The 19,368-nt window shown below is 43.9% G+C and overlaps 2 protein-coding genes across 4 annotated transcripts in view; one reads left to right on the plus strand and one right to left on the minus strand.

The window, feature by feature from the left end:
- Nucleotides 1–726: 726 nt before the first annotated feature.
- On the minus strand, nt 727–18,201 carry LOC135552307 (claspin-like). Of its 2 annotated transcripts, none has more exons than XM_064983854.1 (23): nt 18,080–18,201; nt 16,106–16,220; nt 15,447–15,805; nt 15,198–15,347; nt 14,845–14,974; nt 14,576–14,678; nt 12,933–13,492; nt 12,473–12,649; nt 12,111–12,265; nt 11,713–11,918; nt 9,319–9,371; nt 8,918–9,108; nt 6,493–7,111; nt 6,341–6,401; nt 5,397–5,466; nt 5,214–5,317; nt 4,574–4,732; nt 4,190–4,311; nt 3,935–4,062; nt 2,659–2,785; nt 2,457–2,533; nt 2,133–2,294; nt 727–1,130 (listed from the first exon to the last, which is right to left on the minus strand). In XM_064983854.1, exons 2-23 carry the CDS (start codon nt 16,164–16,166, stop codon nt 1,008–1,010), a joined length of 3,897 nt encoding a protein of 1,298 aa, XP_064839926.1. In that variant the 5' UTR covers nt 16,167–16,220; nt 18,080–18,201; the 3' UTR covers nt 727–1,007. The 2 variants fall into 2 exon arrangements, with proteins under 2 accessions (XP_064839926.1, XP_064839925.1); XM_064983853.1 differs by lacking the exon at nt 18,080–18,201 and adding an exon at nt 16,885–17,129.
- LOC135552308 (protein argonaute-4-like) overlaps nt 17,714–19,368 on the plus strand; it is a 34,223-nt gene continuing 32,568 nt past the window's right edge. For both annotated transcript variants that reach the window (XM_064983858.1, XM_064983860.1), the window contains exon 1: nt 17,714–17,918. In XM_064983858.1, coding sequence (XP_064839930.1) covers nt 17,900–17,918 — 19 coding nt within the window. In that variant the 5' untranslated portion in view covers nt 17,714–17,899. The remainder of the gene's footprint in view (nt 17,919–19,368) is intronic.

The raw sequence follows: 19,368 nt of genomic DNA on the forward strand, positions 1-19,368 counted from the left end.
TTTAAATTGTTTACATATCTTACATTACTCATATGTATATACTGTATTTAATATAATCTATTGCACCTTGCCTATGCCACTCGGCCATCGCTCATCCATATATACATTTTCTCATTCACCCCTTTAGATTTGTATGTATTAGGTAGTTGTTGGGGAATTGTTAGATTACTTGTTTGATATTACTGCACTGTCGGAACTAGAAGCAAAAGCATTTCGCTACACCCGCATTAACATCCGCATGTGACCAATAAAATGTGATCTTTCAGCAGGACAATAACCTAAAACACAACTGGAGTTGCTTACCTAAAAAGACAAGTGAATATTCCCGAGGCCCAAAAAAATATATGTATATATTTTAGGGAAATATTTTACAATCTAGGTGTGCAAATCTTAGACATTACACCAAAAGACATCACTGTAATCGCTGCCAAATGGGATTTTAACATGTATTGACTCAAGGGTGTGAATAATTATGTAAAATTAGACTTCTGCATTTCATTTTCAATAAAATTTGCAAACATCTCTACAAACATGTTTGCACTTTGTCATTATGGGGTCGTGTGTAAATGGAAGAGAGAAAATTCTATTTAATCCATTTTGAAAATAGGCTGTAACACAATGGGGAATAAGTCAAGGGCTACGAATACTTTGAAGCTGCTGTACCTCTATTTACCTACAAGCAACCTGTATGTGAGTAGAATAGAACACACCAGGATAAAACAGAGATTAGAGCATGTGGTAAAATACGCTTTAATTTACAAACTTAAAACAAGTACATTTAAAAACCAGAAAAAAATTATAAAATCAAACCCATTCTATTTACATGACAAAAAATTTAAAAAGAGATTCAGGACACAAATTAAGTAGGACACAATCAAGTGTTGTCCAAAAGAGTCAATGGGGTCCCGGGAGAAAGTGTGAATGTTGTTGACACCAGATTTTACAAGGTAGTACACACACTCTGGATGTGTGTATGATTGGCACATCAGGCACAATTGTCAGGCACCTCAGTTCTCCAGGTAACAGAAAATACTTCTTTGGGGTCCTTTGGCTGCTGGTGCGTTGTTTTCTCGACATGGCCGCTTAGCAGCCGGGACCAAAACCTTGATTTGTCCCCTCTTCTTCATCATCTGCGAAATAAAGAGATATTCAGAGTTAAATATCGGAAATGACTCCTGTTGCTAAAATAATGGACCAGAACTTGTCAGAGATATACGGAGCTTGTCAACAAACTCTCCACCACGTTAGAAGCAAACGCCCCATTACGATAATATTCAGATTTCGGGATTCTTAATTTCTTACTGGAATGTAATTATTTGGGAGATTTTGGCGCCAGCGTGGAGTCCCATTAAAAATGATACATGTCCAGCTGTGTTTGTGGACGTCTATATGACTCGGAGCAGTACTACAGCTATTTAAAAACATCAATTACGCCTCAGTTTAAAACAGAACTCCCCAAAAGTCTTAACCTGTTTAGCATGATTAAAATGTCATCATGACAAATACAAATTTGAGCCAATTTAAAAAAAAAGACAATGTCAATGCCCTGAGATAAAATACAATTTCATGTTGACGCTGCATCTTCCCTGATCGGTTCAGAGATTATACATGCAATAATATATATATTCCACACAGATCCAGTTTGGATTATGTCATGTTGTACACATTTTCAGCTAAAAACCCAGTTGCAGTATATGTAAACATAGTAAAAAAATAAAAAGGTATGGATAAGAGCGAGCAATGGTTCAAGTCAAACAAAGACTGCACGAACACAGTTTTTACCAGGGAAACATTGACAGCTTGGGCTTTTGGCACCACCCTATGGTCAGACATCGCTACTACACTACAGTCCAAAGTCCCATGATTAGAATTACAAGTAAGTACAGTAATGACCAAACCGTCACAAGTTCTAGAGAAGAAACTCTTAAAATGTGTAATGGATGTTTTTATTCTACAGAAAAAAAAAAACTGTTGGGAATGGAGTGAGGCTTTCAAGAAAAACAAAACATGTTTACTGAAACACTACACACGGTTGTAGCCACAATACTGACCAACTATCATCCAACTGTGTGCCTTAGGCCCACAGGGTTACATATAGCACCATTATATTTTCTCTCTATGGTTGGACCTGCCTGTTTTTTGGGGGCTTCTGCAGCCGAGGCCTCTTTCTCTGGCGATAGGCTTTGGAAGACGAACCCTCGGGTGTTGCGGGGGGCTAGCGGGTTCCCCTCGGAGATACAGGCCAGCTTCTGCAGGACCGAGCGGGGCTGGCTGAGCAACGAGCCCCTCTTCACCTGTGGGGTTCAAAGGTTAAATGGAGGTGAAACGGTCATAGAGGCAGTCATCTAGTAAAGATTCTTAGAAGGCTCCAATTACACAACAGTGAAAATCATAAGTGTCACACTAGAGGAGAGAGGGTGACTACAAGTCCAGACTAGTAGGAGGAAGGTACTGACCATGGTGGGTTGAGAAGGTCTCTGGAAGGGGTTCTGAGCTGGGAATTCTCTGTCTGCCTGGGGTGCAACAGGCAGCTCTGGAAAACAAAACAGAGAGACGGAGGGATTGAGATAAGGTGAGGGTTAAAAAAAAGTAACTTGAGAAATTCACAGTCATCTTTCTTATATATATATATCTCATATCTCTTGTACATCAGCTCACCTTTCTTCTGTAGTTTCTTGGCGGTCAGTTTCTTGGCCAGCTTCATGAACTGGCTGTCCTCCTCTCCAATCTTCTCCTCCTCCTCGTCCATGTCAAAGTCCTCTCCTTTCTTGGCCTTAGCATCCGACTAGAACGTCAAAGGGTGTTAGACAAACATGAGACACCACACACTACATAGGATACAAACCAGGGGAGTAATCATTAGTCCAAACCGTAGGAAAACGGTTCGCAACGAATATGAGTTTATTGGAGAAATTCAAGTAGGTGCCTCCCTGTTTCATTCCATTTGGTTCCTAGTGAGTTTCCCCTGACAGAATAGAATGACACACACCAAGTGTTCAACACACTCCCATATGCTATACATACACTACATGACCAAGTATCGGTTGGGCGATTAAGCATGGCTTGCACGGGGGCATTGTCATGCTGAAACAGGAAAGGGCATTCGCCAAACCGTTGCCACAAAGTAGGAAGCACAGAATCATCTAGAATGTCAGTGTGCTGTAGCGTTCAGATTTCCCTTCACTGGAACTATTGGGCCAAGCCCGAAACATGAAAAACAGCCACAGACTATTATTCCTCTGCCACCAAACTTGTTGGCACTATGCATTGGGGCATAATCACGTTCTCCAGGAATCCTCCAAACCCAGACTAGTCCTGACTGCCAGATGGTGACACGTGATTCATCACACCAGAGAAAGCGGTTCCACTGCTCCAGAGTCCAATGACGGCGAACTTTACACCATTCTAGGCAACGCTTGGCATTGCACATGGTGATATTAGGCTAGTGTGCAGCTGCTCGGCCACGGAAACCCATTTCATGAAGCTCCTGACAAACAGTTCTTGTGCTGACGTTGCTTCCAGAGACAGTTTGGAACTCGGTAGTGTGTTAAAACAGAGGACAGACAATTTTTATGTGCTTCGGCACTCGGAGGATCCGTTCTGTGAGCTTGTGCGGCCTACCACTTCGTGGCTGAGCCGTTGTTGGTCCTAGACATTTCCACTTCACAATAACAGCACTTACAGTTGACCATGGCAGTTCTAGCAGGGCAGAAATTTGACAAACTGACTTGTTGGAATGGTGGCATCCTATGACGGTGCCTCGTTGAAAGTCACTGTACTCTTCAGTAAGGTCATTCTACTGCCAAAGTTTGTCTGTGGAGATTGCATGGATGTGTGCTCGATTTTATAGCCCGGTCAGCAACGGGTGTGGCTTTAATAGCCCGAAGCCACTAATTTGATGGGGTGTCCACATACTTTTGAACATGAAGTGTACCTGTTCTCGTAGCCACTGCTCCCTCTCCAGCCTCTCTTTCCTCCTCTGCAGCTCTGCCTGGTCCAGCTCTTCCTCCTCCTCATCTTCCTCCCCCTCTGCCCCCATTCCGTCCATGTCAAAGCCATCGTCTAAAGAGAGAAAAGCACCACAAAAACAGAGACAGCATTGGGTTAAAACACGACTGTTGAATAAAGCTTGTGGAACAGAAAAGCAGGATATCTGTCGAAGGAGGACGCCAACTCAGGACACACCCACCTATGTTCCTCCAGCGGAAGCGGCGAGCTCGGCCCGGGCCGTCTGAGTGCAGGTCCCCGTCAGCTAGGTAACGCTCTTGGTACAGCCGCAGTCGCCGCTTGTCGTCGTCAAGGACCTGTTTCCTGGAGACGAGCGGGGTACACTAAGCTTTAGGGTAACATTTTTTCCCCACACAGACGCCATATGATCAGTTGCTTTTTTCAATAAAAATGAACAAATGAAACTTCTCTACTACCAAACATTACCTATGAAGATAAAGCACATTGTGCTTTGTTAAGGTAACCAAATAGTAATAGTATTGAGTATAGACGTTAAGATTTTTTTGGTTCCGAGGTATTTAGAATGCTATTTTTTGAGGGTGGGGGTATTTGCGTCAGTACATACATGTGGATCTTGTTGACCTGGTCCTGCAGCTCTTCATCAGACGGCAGCTCGTCCAGCAGCTCCTCCTCCTCATATTCATTCTCACCGTCATCCTCATCCTCACTGCCCACATCACTACCTGAGAGCTCAGCCTCAGAGTCCACAAACTCTGCCATGCGCCTGCAGAGAGCGGAAAACACAACCAGACGACATGAACACAAAGTGGGCTTGAACTATCCTTCTGTGTGGAAACCGCACGGAGTTTACAGTTTGTGCAATTGAGTTCATTTTCAAAAACAGGACATTCGACAGACACTCATCCTAAGACCTAAAGTTATATTGACAGACTAAGGTATAGGTGAATGTAGAGGCACAATGCTGTCTTAAATACTAAAAAAATTATCAATCCCATATCCTCTTTGCCGAAGCAAAACATGCCTTCTGTGCTATGCTGTCTTTGAGCTCATCTTTTAATAAGGTTCTACCGTCAAGGAAACCCAACAGACGTCTTAACTTAAACCTCTATCTTTATAGCGCTACTGATATTTATTATAACGGCATTGTCAGGAAAAAGCAAGCACCAAACGCATTTCACTGTACTTGTGCATGTGACAAACTTGAGCTGTGTAAGTTCATCATTCAGGAACTGTTCTCTACATACATTTTCTTCCTTCCTTGCCGGGGTGCAAACACGGCCTCCCTCTCCTCCTCCTCCTCCTCCTCCTCTACCTCGTTCTCTTCATCCTCGTCGCCATCATGGTCTTCCTGGAAGGAAAGGAGGAAGGAGTTAAACTGATTGGGGTATACGTCATCAATGCAAAAGGTGCGATGGCATGTGCCTTACCTGCTCACTCTGGCTCTCCACGTCTGACAAAAGTCGAAACTCACACTCCTCTTCCGCCAGTCTCGTTCGACTGAAACAGCACAGAACAGCATTTAGCCTTACAGGGATACATTTTTCGATTTCTTTGAATGTATAGCCTGAGCATATCATAGTGGTAAGTACAAGAAGTATAACATAGTACTCTGTTACGGAATTGAATAAACTTTATTGATACCGAGAAGGTAAATTAGTCACCAGATACAATATTAGGGCCCTATCAAATCAGTTACATTTTTTGCCTGATTTAGTTATTTTCTCTCTCCAAAATCCTTTCCCCCCCTTCTTCTCAGGTTTTCACCCTCAATCACTTTAAAAAAAATAGAAAAACAAGAATGGGATGTTCTAAGTCCACAACAATACTCAAACTACATCAGAAGAAAACTTGAGGTTTGGTAAAATCTAAGTTTTGTTGAATTGTAGGTGTAGTGCAGTTTTTAATGCATGTGCACACCAGCCAGAAAGCGTTGTTCAGTTGGCAGTGTTTCTGTAGCAAAATAAATTAGGGTTGGTTTAATGCAAATAATCATGGTATCATTCTGCCAGGTAGGTATAGCCTACTTTGTAGTTAACATTTAATTGAGAAGGTTTTTGGAAAAGCCTTTCCATCTACCAGTAGAGTAGAAGGTTATCATTAGCATTATCGCTAACGGCTGTACAGAGCATAGACTAGACATACGAGCACCACACAACACACAGAGAGTGGTATATTCCTGTGCAGGAAAATACAAATTACTACATTTTGTCTTATTAACTTGTATTATAATTTATTAGAAAGTTCATTTATTTATCCATTTAGTTTATTTGCTAATAAGTTCACTACATTCAATATTGTTGAATTCCATTTTAAAATGTCTGGAGTCAGTGATTGTCTGCGTGTAAAAAAATATTAGGCTCGCTGTTTTTACCGGTCTTCCGCAGTTGAAGAGTGTGGGGCGTAGCTAGAGTTGGATCGCAAGGGGGAGACACCTATACGGAGAGAGATTGAGAGGAATGGAACCAAAACATTATTACACCCAATCACCCAGACGTACACCCAGTACTTGGGAGACACGCTTACCTTGAGTAGTAAACTTCCCAGAGCAGAAGCCGAGCAGCTGATCCATGTCATCGTCTCGGTCCATTTCCAACTCCATCTTCGCTTCCTCCCTCTTCCTCCCTTCCGCTCCCTCCTTCTCCCTTTCTGCCTGTGCGGTGGGGAACACTCCCGAACACAGCCCCAGCAGCTCATCCTCCTGGGTCGCCCCCAGCCCTCTAACTCCTCCCTCGCTCTTCCTCTCCATCGCTCCCTCCGTCTGTGTGGTAGGGAACATTCCAGAACACAGCCCTAACAATTCATCCTCCTGTGAGGCCCCAAGCCCCCCCACTCCGCCCTCTCTGGCAGTCCCAAACCCTCCAGAGCACATTCCTAACAGCTCCCCCATGTTAGCGTCCATAGCGTTCTCATCCAGGCTGGCCAGTAGGAGCTGCCTCTTGTGGGAGCGTGGGGGGCCAGTGCGGGGCCCCACGTTGAGGAAGCCGTCGGCGTCCAGGAGCTGGGAGTCCTCCTCCAGAGAGAAGCGACCCTGGGACGGGGCCCCCAGGGGGCCAGAAGACTCGCCGGGGGAGGGGGGAGCGTACAGGTCCTGAGAGTCCTCTACGGGCAGCGAGAGGGAGGGCTCGGAGAGTTTCCCTGAGCTCTGTGGGATGGAGAGAGAGAGGGGGATGAGATACTGGGGATGAGTCTCAAAGGAGTCCGTCTCGACATTTATAGAAACTGCCTTTCTGAATCCTAACTTAACAAACATGCTGCTGCTCATCTGAACTAAAAATACACATTTGGACACAGAAGTTTTAGCCTAAACATAGCCTGAAATATAGACACTGACTGTAGGGCTATTACTCTCACATGTTGCCGAATATAATGGTATTTCTTGAAGTAAAATGATAAACCAAATGTTAATTTAGTCTTGGGAATAGGAGTGGAGAAATATGACTTTCTTTCAGCATCTTGAGAGAACGAGAATGCACAGTTAGCACGGTCCCCGTCTTTGTCAGTGACAAAAGCTGACAGTAGGCTATTTCAACTGCATCCAGGACAAACTGAAATCTAAATCAGATTCATGTTGGATCGTTTTCACAGCTTTTCGTTTCCTTGAAACTGGTGGAACCTACTTCATTTAGACATTTTGAAGGGAAAATCTTTCGCTGTTTCTACATTTTTATTAGAGTTAGGCTATTGCAGGCTTGCCCCGGTCGCTACACATCCTTGCTCTGTGAGTAGAAATGGAAGACAAAACTTGACCAATGTCAACTGGATTAGGTTTAGGACTATTACTGATACAGCCATTCTATTAATTTATTACATTGTTCTGGTGAGCTCTGATTTTTTGTCTCCTAAGGCAACAAGTAATGAGAGAATAGTAGCTGCAGGCCTAAGTCGGTCAACAAATAGCCTACAAAATGTTGGAAATTATATGCAGAATCCCCCCCCCCCTCGCTAAAACAGGGGTGAAAGTAGACTGAGACAACTGTCTGGGACAGTGACACATGCAAACAGCAGTGGAGGCATCAATTAATTCAGGCTACATGTGTGCTTAATAGTCGCTGAATGTCATTACACAAAAAGAAGTTCAATGTCTTTCCATCGCATTTTTGTCCCAAAAACCATGGCGTTAAATAGTGAAACGTGCTTACTGTGGACTTTGCACGTGCTCTCTAGCCAACAGCTCGCAGACACAGTGTGGGTAGGCTAGGTCACACGATGAGACTAGCTTATTATGGATAATGATTTTTAGATTGTCAACTGGCAGTCAAGCGTTGATCACCATGTCACCAGAATAAGACCCTCGGTATTTATTGAAAGGGGGCATCGAGCTCGTCACCATCCACCTTCACCACCCTGTGAGATTCATCATAACTTATTATTTCATCAGTAGCCTAATAAACTGCATGCTTTCCTGAGTTGTAGGGGTAGGACCACACATACACACCATAGTTTACTTCCATATGATGGTTATTATATCAATACGGGCTCAAAGACGTTTCCACCATTTCTCGCGTAATACATTTTACAGACAAAGATCACATGTTGAACAAACAAATGATCTGTTAGCATTTTTTAAAAACGGTCCCAAAACTTCCTGTTTCCATCACAGCGGACGTGATGGAAAGGTGGTTTATCAGATGAAACATAATGCCTGGTTGTGTTCACGACACATTAAAATGCAATACATTTTTTACAGTTAAATTAGTCTTTACTATGATGCCCAATGAAAACAAATTGGCAAGCACACATAGGTCACTGCACCCCCCCGGTCAAAATCGTTCCGCGGTCCCTGATTGAATTCACATAACGCATGTATTACTGGGAGACATGCATACTTGGGTCTGTGTGGTTCCGATTGGCTCTCTTCTGACACTTCTATACTGCCATACAGTGGTAAGGAAAACACTGTGCCCTAGACATACAGGACATAAACCCCCCTGAACGGTCAGCGTCTCACCTTGGAGGCAGATCCCAGGAAGCTGGGTCTGAAGAAGCAGGGTGAGGGGGAGCGGAAGGTTCTGGCTGACAGGCCCCTGCCCCCTGTGGTGTTGCGGTTGACAGGCTGGTAGGACGGCAGCATGGAGCCCAGCAGCTCAAAACTACTGTTGTGACTGTTGTCCTTGGCCAGGGACAGAGAATCTTCTTCCTCTGTAGTAGAAAAGAGACATAGAACTTGCAATACAATTTTACCAGCGAAACTTCCCTTTTTCATAACCATAAGCCCCCCCCCCCACCACTATTTTTTTTTAACCTAGAATGGAAAAGAGACACCTGATTCCATCAAGGATTTGAGAGTATTTTATGAAGTAGCATAGTTACGATAATTTACTATGAAAGTGAGATGTTCAGTCTACTCACCCATCTTTGTGTAACTGTCTTGACCACCAGGCCCTGTCCTCTTTACACCATCCCTGTAAGAAAGACAAAATGTCACAACTTGGAGGGAGCGATAACACACACACACACACACACACATACTAACTCACTTAGTAAATGCATTTAACGTACACCAGTGTTCATTTTGGTACTCTATTTTAGATGTAGTCTAGTCTTAGTCATTTTGACTAAAATATCATTCAGTCTGTCACATTTGTGTCATTTGAATAATGGATGGTCTAGTATTGCCTCATTAACCTTTAGTAAACATAAACCACTGACCACTTCTATGGGCACAATCATACATAGCTTTGTCCTACCAACTTTTCCGGGAAGAATATCCTATTCTCTCCCAATAGCAGAAATATGACAAACATAACAATATATAATTATTTGGCCATGTGATAATTATCTTGCGCTGTGAGAGCGAGCTGGGCACAGATCACCAGATGGTGCAACCCATAGTACTTTAGGGGACCTTCGTCACGTCACTGCCATCGTTATGAACCGGTTCAGATGCCGCAGCCACATTGCTGTCCAAAAGTAGAATGGGAGCTAATGACTGTTTCGCCCAGTGATTTAGTCGAATCACAAAACCTTGAGTCCGAATCGAGGCCCAAGTCACTATGGCTTAAATCGAAGTCCCAGTGCGCGAGTCCTGGTCCAAGCACTCAAGTTGGGAGTCACTGGGTCCAAATGAACTCAAAATAAAAGTTATTTGCCCAGTCAGTGTAATGGCAAGAGGAATTTTGTCAATAACTTGTGTGCTATCCCATTTCCTTTCTGTGCCACCAAATGTTTCCATTATAGGCTACTGGTAATGTTACCTGGGAAACCGTAAGTTGCAAAACGTTCTTGAATGTTGAAGATAAAAAGTATATATTAATGGAATTTCTATATATTTTATTATGATTCAACACGTCAGAGGCATGTTTGTTCTCCGAAAGCATATTTCTAGCAATGTTCCAAAACGTTGTGTCCTGCTGAGCGCGCTCCCAGGTTGTTAGCGTTAGCTAGCTAATGAGGTATAATGAATGAACAAGTGTGTAGCCTAATGAAACGGTTAACGGTCCAGTCCGCCAGTAGCCTAGTTTTAGAACACATTTTATTTATTTTTTTAATTCAAAATGCACGATAGAAAAACAAATACGCTTGTAATATGGATCATATCTTTTGAAAGGTAAGAGCTAGAATGAAGCCATTTTCTAAGGAAAAGAGAGAGTTGGCTACAGAACCTGGCTAAGAAATGCAGTGGGGAAAGGTTGAGCGAGGCAACAAATTAAAATCCAAAAGATCATTAATTTCGTCAAAAATAATTGATAAAAATAATAATAATTAATTGTTTAAAAAAAGTAATGTCTTAATCGCACAGACAGTGCATCTATTTTGGTACACCAGAAGTACATTGATTTCCATTGGAACTCTGCATGTGCCTTGTACCATTGCGATGCAGAGGCAGTTGCAGTGCGTTCTGTGTGTTGCGTACGTTGGATTTATTGAACCTATGCATCAAACTGTATGTGTAGAGGGCTTGACAGAAAATGCTAGCAGAAGGTGAATGTCGAACTTTGGTTGCACACAACCAGATGACGCCGCGTACCATTTTGCGCAATGACGCTGTCGGTGTGATCGATGTCCGACTGTCTCGCTCTCTCCTTGAGCACCTGACCACTCGTCTTGCACACATGCAAGGTGATGCGCAAACACAGACGAGTTGAAGTGTCATTACGATCCGATCCCGATTTTTATTTGACTGACAGATTGTGCCAAAGTAAATGACATTAACAGAAATTAAGTGTATATTTGGAAACGGAGCCCATCTGCCCACACGCATCGCTTGCTACCCGGTAGCTCACCAGCTGGTGTGCCAGGTGAGGCACTATCTTCCCATTGCTGAAAAAGCCTGTGCATATCTGCTGCTAATATTAATTGTGCTCATCATTGAAAAGCTCTGAATCTCGCCAAAAACCCAGAGATAATAGTCTCGTTTTAGTCAACTGAAATTAAAAATAATTTAGTCCATTTAATAGTTATAGTCTCGTCAATATAGTCTCGTCAATCGCCACAGAAATATTTGTGTTGGATGAATATTTGAGTCACTACTTTTGCTGACGAAATTAAACGCTGGCTTACACACTTTTTCAATACATTGCTTGAATCCAGTCCAGTCGAGAAGGAGTCGAGGACACTGACATCTGGACACTTGAATATAGACAGCACTTCCTTCTCCACACAACAAGGCTGCCCATGACCAACGACATGGAGCACTACCTCGCATTCTACTTTGCCTTATGCAGGCCTGCAATCTAAAGGCCACGTATCGTCAGCCTATGTATGTGTCCGAGACTCCCAAATATCAGCGCCACACACACATACCCCGTGCGCGAGCAGGAGCTGCTCGCAAACAGCATGAGGGTTCCGTCTGTGTTGAGCATGTCTGGTGGGGGAGAGGGACCCTTTAATCTTAACAGGGAGGGGCTCCTCACACCCCTCTGTGCCTCACTGCCCTCCTCCTGATCATCATCCTGGTCGTCATCCTCATCCTCGCCATCAACATCACCACCCAGTAGCTCATCTACACCCTGTGGAGAGAAACAGGTTCCATTACCATTAATTGGACAAGACATTCCCTCTATTACCCTTATTCTAATTTTTCCACTTAAAAATGCTTTGGTCTTCAATGTGTCGGTTCCCATCGCAGAGCATCACTGCGAAAAGTGTACGGAAAGCACCGACACGCAACCCAAGACTGCCTGAGGCAGGTGCGCTCTTACCTCTTCCCCCTCGGAATCCGTCATTTCCTCTTCCTCTTCCTCACCACAGTCCTCGTTGTCTAGGCGATGGAGGGCGGCCTTGCGTTCTCGATCCTCCCGTCTCTTTACGGCCATGGCCTGCTGCAGACGGGACTTCAGGTTGGTCAGCTTCTCACCTGAGGAAAGGGTGAAACCAGGCTGGTTAGGAAAGAATATTGCAGCCAGTGGACAGAGAAATTAAGACATTTGGAAATGCGTGTGTGGCGGTGGAATTCAGGAAATTGGCTTATTATGCATGGTATGGGATGCCTCTTTAGCGAGTGTGTGTGTGTGTGTGGAGGTTTAGAGAGAACGTGTGTGTGTGTGTGAGATGGTGTTTGTACCAGGCGCGGTGTGTGCAGCCTCCTCCTCCCCTTCTCTGATGGTGGTGGTGACGGTGTCTTGGTGGAGTTCTTCGCTGCTGTCTTTACGGATGACGCTGAGCTGCACGGTGCGTTCCCCTCTGGGCCGGGCCACAGGCTGGACGTGACGTAGGAAACGCTCCTTCAACGCCTCCACGCCTGTGGGGGGGGGGGGGGAAACAAACAGGTTAACGACAGAAGACCATACATGACAACCAACTTGACCGGGTTTCGTCTCAACCCAATTCATTCAAGCTCACCCATTTCGCCACAATACAGTGTGCTTGTGTTGTGACCCACCAAAATCCTTTTGTGTGCCACATGAAATGTACAAAAGCATACATCTAAAAACAAGGCTTTAAACCCAAACCCACCATTTGGAAAATAATGCCCTATAGAACTCGGACATTATAGAGCTGAACATTTGCTGTGGTGCTCTCACCTGGGTTAACTTGAAGGGGCTCCAGATCAAAGGACCCATCGTCAGCACACAGTCTGGGGACAGGCGGGGGCTCCACCCCCAGCTCCCTCAGTCTGGCCAGCCTGTCCTTCTTGAGTTTTCTGACTGGTGGTGCTATGGCGTCCACGCTGGCTCTAGCAGGTAGCGACTGAGCTCCATCCCAATCCCCTGCCTTTGCCTCCATCTCCTGGGCTTGGGAGTCAGAGGGATCCGCCTGGTTCTGCTCTGGGGGTCCAGCCTCCATATACTCTGGTGGTGGAATTTCAGCACCACCAAACACTGAAATATTAGCCCCCTGCATAATGGCGGCCAGTTCAGGTAGTGGGAATTCATTGTCGTCGAGCTCCTGGGTTGGAGAGGTCTCCCCTGCCCTGCGGTGGTTCTCCTGGTGTGGGGAGGAAGTGGCTGTTGGCTGGGAGAGAGCTTGGGTCTGGGTGGAGGGTGGGTCCAGGGAGGCTGAGGGCTGTTGGGACTCCTTGGATGGGGTGGGGGGAGGTGGTGTTGGGGCTGCCTCCTTTATCAAGTCCTGATACTTGGCAGACCTTTAAAAATAAATACAAATAAAAAGGGGTTTATATGCTAAGAAAGGGGCAATATGGAGTTCAAACAATAACAAAATGGAATCCCCACCACTGTTTTGGTAAAAAGCTGAGGGATAAGGTAGGAGAAATGTAACAATTCAAATTCATAGACAGAGATATGGATGCAAGGACTGACCACCTATTAGATCTGAGAATTACCCGGGACCTCACGATACTAAAAGGCAGTGCATGGTCAATACGACGTCCGCATTGGCCGCGCAGCATTTACAAGGATAAGGCCTCTGCAGAAGTCAGGGCATTCATACTTCTTCACGGAGCAGTGCAGAGCTGTTAAGCAGAGCTGTTGTGAAGGAAGTTGTCAAGAAAGTGAGTGTGTGTTTATACCTCCTGTCCCCAACTACCATCAACCAATCATGTCGATGCAGAGCTATACGGAGCCTTGCACATTGTTACAAAATTTGGCAGGCGCGATGCAGTATGGAGCTGGAAGTGATGTGATGGTGCTTTGCAGGTGACACTGTCTGTGATTTATTAATTTGCAAATAAATTCATAAAAAATCCTACAATGCGATTTTCTGGATTTTCCCCCCATTTTGTCTGTCATAGTTGAAGTGTACCTATGATGAAAATTACAGGCCTCGCTCATCTTTTTAAGTGGGAGAACTTGCACAATTGGTTGCTGACTAAATACTTTTTTGCCCCACTGTATGTTGTTATTATTGGAGTCAAACTATTGATATAATATCACAGGAAATAATATTGCGATATGTAACTGTATTGATTCCCCCCCCCCCCCCATCTATATGCAATTATAGTTTTAACTATGTTTTGAGACTATACAGTGTTTGTTTACAATGATATTGTTCACAAAGGAGTTAAACAAGCTATTTTGGGTTCTGATAGGGTACGACAGCTGAACCAACCTCATGAGGCATTTCTAAGTTATATTCTTAAAGAATCAATGGGTATATCAGATTGCACCCTTTAAATTATTTTGGACAAAACTAGATGAGCATAGTTCAGTAATTGCAAAGACAAAGCAGGTAGAAGTAAAGAAATCCTGGTAGATAAATGTCTTCTCACTTCAGTAGTGCCATAGCAGAACCCTCAGGTCGGGCTCTCCTCTTGAAGAACTGGTCGATGCTCTTGGGCTCAGGCATGTGGTAGGGCAGCCCGCATGTGGATTCTGCAAAGGAATTAAGAACATGCAACAAGAAGCACTGAGTTGGACAATAGAAGCTACACAGGAAAAGTGTGTAGCAAGCCATGTAGAAACAAAGCATATTGGAACACGGGCAATGCACTCCATATAGGGACACGTTATTGTAATATGCACGTAAGAACAAACGGACCTCGGACCAGCCTCTGGGTCTCACTGTGCAGCTGCTTCATGGCCTCCTTGCTAGCTCGAGCTGCCTTTCTCTCCTGGGGACGCTGTTTCGGTCCAGCCTCATCATCTCCCTCATCATCAAATAAAGGCTCCTAAGGAAAAGATACAGAGCCCGGTTCTGATATACATCATCTGCCTGCACAGCAGAATATACAGACACAAGCTATGTAAAATTAGTCAAATTCAAATGAACTCACAAACCACTTCACATTCAAAAAGTTATCCTGGGTGATTTATTTCTGACATACGCTTGCTTTTTAGTGACCTCACACCTACTCCAGAACTACAGATAGGACTTTTAAATGTTGCTCTTACCTTGTGCTTCTTGGATTTCTGCTTTACTGCTGCTCTGATGGCGTCCAGAGACTCTTCCTCTTCATCATCATCATCCAGACCAGCATCATATAGGTCATTGTCACCAAGGAGACAGCCGCTGTCATTCAGAGCACGGGGCAAAGGGGTCTCCTACAAAACAGAGATTGACGGGAAAAGGAGTCTTTACTTCATTAGAAAAATAGTCTTTACTTTGTATCAAAACTCTGTCACTATAACACAACCTCTCACCTCTTCAGGTCTCTCTTTGTTCTTCAGTCGCTCCACAGCTTTGCGGCGCTTCTCTTTCTTCTCTCTGTGTCTCTGGCTCTTCTCCCTCTTCCCTTCCTTCGGTTTCACATCCTTTTTGACCAGCTCTTCCTCCTCCTCTGGCGTGCTGCCATCACTGTCGATAGGGGCTATCCGGGATATCTTCTTGCCCTTTAATTCTGCCCTTTTGACCTCTTCCTCAGCAGTCTCCATCTCATCCCCGCTGGACGCTGACAGGACCAAAGCCTCTGCTATCTCAGGCACAACCTCCTCGCTATCACTGTCTCTCAGGGCCTTCCGACAACGGGACCGCCGGTTCACTGTGATGTCATCATCTGAATCTGGGAAAAAAATATTACAAGCCATTTTAATGACTAAATGCGGGAAAGGTGGCATTCCGTTTACGTCACAAAGCAAACTATTTCCTACTAAAGTAAGTAGGTTAGTTTGCATTGGTAGTTGAACAGCCAAGTACCGTAGTTCGCTTCAATGGTTGGATAGTCTAAAGTCAAAGAGTAGACGATCCATTGTTTCTTATCAAGAAGCAAATGGCCCAGTCCAGAGCAGTCTATTTACATTAACAGGGGGCTCTGGTCAGGTGGTCTGTTTAGGCACTGATCACCCATGTTGTGTCACTGTACCTTGCGAGTCAACAGTATTGGTAATCATTTTAGAAGCAATCTCCTCCACTGGTGAGCCCATCCCGCTGTCTGAATCACTCTCGGCTACTGGTTCCTCAGCAGGGAGCTCCAGTACCTGGACAGGGGGAGGGGGGAATCAGAAATTCACCAAATGTTTGTTGTTTGCTGGTGACGATGCCCTTCTCTCTTTCCTACAAAATAATAATGGTCTGTCTTCTTTCTAGTGACAAGACATAAAGTATAACTGACGTAAACATAGAAAAATTGAAATGTGAAGAAAAAAACTATTGTAAATTTAGGTGAATGATCTTGCTTGCTTAAATGTGATGCTTGTCTGTTGTTCAATGTTGGGTCGCCAAATGGCTGTTGTGGCGCCTTCTCTCTCAGCTGCCACAAAGAGCATACGGTTACCGTAGTTAGCCAGCTGGACATTCAACAGTGGCTAATGTCACACATAGCATAGAAAACTGGCTAGAATAGTTTTTTTTAGTTCACACAATGTTCATTGGTTACACAGTCACATTGTTTCCCTATGCAAATGTATAACAAAAAGTCGATCAAACTAGCCAAAGGACGAGGATTGCTAGCTAGCTAATCCAACTCAATCAGTAACAAATCAGGTGAAGTTAGCGAGCTAACTAGCATGGGGTTATGGCGGACTCAATCCCCACCTAATGTTAGTCAAAATGAACCTAGTTAACGTTGGTTTAATGTGTTGAACTATGTATTGTATGTAGCTAGCTAATGTAACTAACCATTTGAAAATATAAATTTCTTACCTGTTGCGAGATCACCACACTCATCTTAAATTATTTTATCCTCCTTTTACTTGTGTAGTTGGAGTGAACCTGCATTAACACCGTGAAATCAAGACTTCCGTAGCGTGTTCAATTCTTTCCGTGTAAAAAAAAATAAAAAATGTTGCCTAATAAAATTGAACGGTTTTATTGATCCGCCTTTAGCTAGCTTTCTCTCCCTCCCGCTTGTTCCTGTTTTGAATTAATCATTTTTGATCTTTCGCGCGCTGACAATGATAGTCTATCCTCACATCTGTCAGTCATTGTCGTTGTGCTTTTCTATTGGATGATACTCAAAATTGATATCCACTCTCATCCAAATCGTTGGATGGTGGTCATGCCAATGACAGAGCAGAAGCATTTGATTGGTAAATCTACAGCTGACTAGACATGTCCACTCCCCCACTCCAGGACAAAAACAGTTTTTTATTTTCTAACACAGATAATGTACATTTTGTTTTCAATGCAATGTCAAGAAAATATTGCCATCTGAGTTAGTAAAAGTAAGTGGAATCAAAATAACAATGAGTGTTTAACTGGGTAAGGTAAACAAGAGTTTGGGGAAAATGTAGCAAGATGACCTGGAGATAGGGGATGAAATGATGTATAGTCTAATGACAAACAAGTCAGATATAGCTACTTTTAAGTATTGTACTATGATTTAGTAACCTGTTGTATTATGAGTCACATTTACAGTAAAAATGTATGTTGTCTAATTGGGTGGAGTAGTGTACTGTACATGGGGTAGCGCTCTTTTGATACTGCTGCGCACGCGCATAATGAATTTATAGCACCTCCTAGCGCATGCGCATTTCCAAATCTACAGGATCTGTTTTAAATCACTCAGAAGGCAACGCATTCACAAAACTGCTGGACATTTACGCATTATATTCCCTTTCTTAAATTAGCCCCCCTCAGCTTCGCGATACCGCCCCCAATTTCAGTGTCGGTACGGAGCCGCCAGGCCGGGACAGAGACGGAGAGAGAGCCCTCGGCCATGGAAGCGCTCGGACCCGGTAAGAATATGATATGAGAATCCGGTGTAGGGAGTGTGTCCCTATTCATTGCTCAACTGGGGACCGTGGTTGTAGGTAGGCCTCGACGACAGAGAAAAAAACAAACGAGCATATCAGGCCCAACGCGTGTAAGATGAATACAACGGAGATCAGGTTCTTACCGTGACTACTACAGCTTGATGAACACATGTTATGCAAGACAAAACGAGATCTTGTTTTCGTCAATCTTGGCTGCTGGTTTTCTAACTGAAGCGCGCAGCTCGATACTAGGGCTAGACGTGTGTGTGTGTGTGTGTGTGTGTGTGTGTGTGTGTGTGTGTGTGTGTGTGTGTGTGTGTGTGTGTGTGTGTGTGTGTGTGTGTGGGGGGGGGGGTTAACCAATGCCTTCCGTGTCTTATCTAGCCTATCGCTTCATCATCAAACACGCTCTTTTTCAGCTTTATGATAAGTTTAAAACGATTCCAGTTGAAATACGTATGCCCTCAAGCCCACATAGCTTTAGAAAATGTTAATATGAAGCCTGGTAGTTAGCTAATTGTGCAATCGACACACTGTCTTCCTTTCTACCTATTGAACGCGAAGAGAGACGCTAACTAACGTGACAATGCTGCAGCAGTCTTTGTTCACGCTGAAATATTTAAATGTCATCGACTGTTAGTTGGCAGTACATTATTTTAATAACGTGTTGATATGCTTTCTTGGATTTCTGTCAGTGGTTTGGTCGCCTGGGGGTAAATGATCATGCTCCCGTGCATATGCATGGAGTGGAGCCTGGCTTTTGAATAGATCGTGTACTCCATACGTACTCTTAACAAAACCATTTTTACTGTGACGCAATGGCTACTAGTTGACTTAAAGGCTATCTATCACGCACGAGATGCTGCACTGCCAATTGACAGTTTACCAATATATATGGTTATTTCACACCTAATATACAAATAACTTTCATGCAGCTGGTGTGAATTCCTATCCTTATTAAAAGCGATTAACAAGTTATCAGCCTTTTTGTCGCCTGTTCTTTACAGAAACAATTTTCCCCCAGCAATGAAACCCATGCGGTCGTTTACTACCACAAGCATATACATTCTTCTCAATTTCCTGTTTGCCACGCAAATGTTAACCTCTTTAAGGAATACCTAGGATAGGATAAAGTAATCCTTCTCACCCCCCCCCCCCTTAAATGATTTAGATGCACTATTGTAAAGTGGCTGTTCCACTGGATGTCATAAGGTGAATTCACCAATTTGTAAGTCGCTCTGGATAAGAGCGTCTGCCAAATGACTTAAATGTAATGTTAAGTGTCACTTTAGGTGGAATTGATGGCCACAATGGCTACATCCATACACAAGCTTGGGCATTTATGCGTAGGCATATATCAAATAAAATGTATTTATATAGCCCTTCGTACATCAGCTGATATCTCAAAGTGCTGTACAGAAACCCAGCCTAA

Source organism: Oncorhynchus masou, chromosome 13, assembly GCF_036934945.1.
Source record: "Oncorhynchus masou masou isolate Uvic2021 chromosome 13, UVic_Omas_1.1, whole genome shotgun sequence".
NCBI lineage: Eukaryota > Metazoa > Chordata > Actinopteri > Salmoniformes > Salmonidae > Oncorhynchus > Oncorhynchus masou.

Bases quoted from the DNA above. Each gene is read 5' to 3' on its own strand.
- LOC135552307 (XM_064983853.1), bottom strand. From the start codon at position 16,908: ATGAGTGTGGTGATCTCGCAACAG. The intron at 2,534-2,658 runs GTGAGCTGATGT...TTTGTTTTCCAG, and splicing joins CAAGAAACTACAGAAGAAAG to AGCTGCCTGTTGCACCCCAG. The intron at 1,131-2,132 runs GCAGGTCCAACC...TTTATTTCGCAG, and splicing joins CAGAAGCCCCCAAAAAACAG to ATGATGAAGAAGAGGGGACA.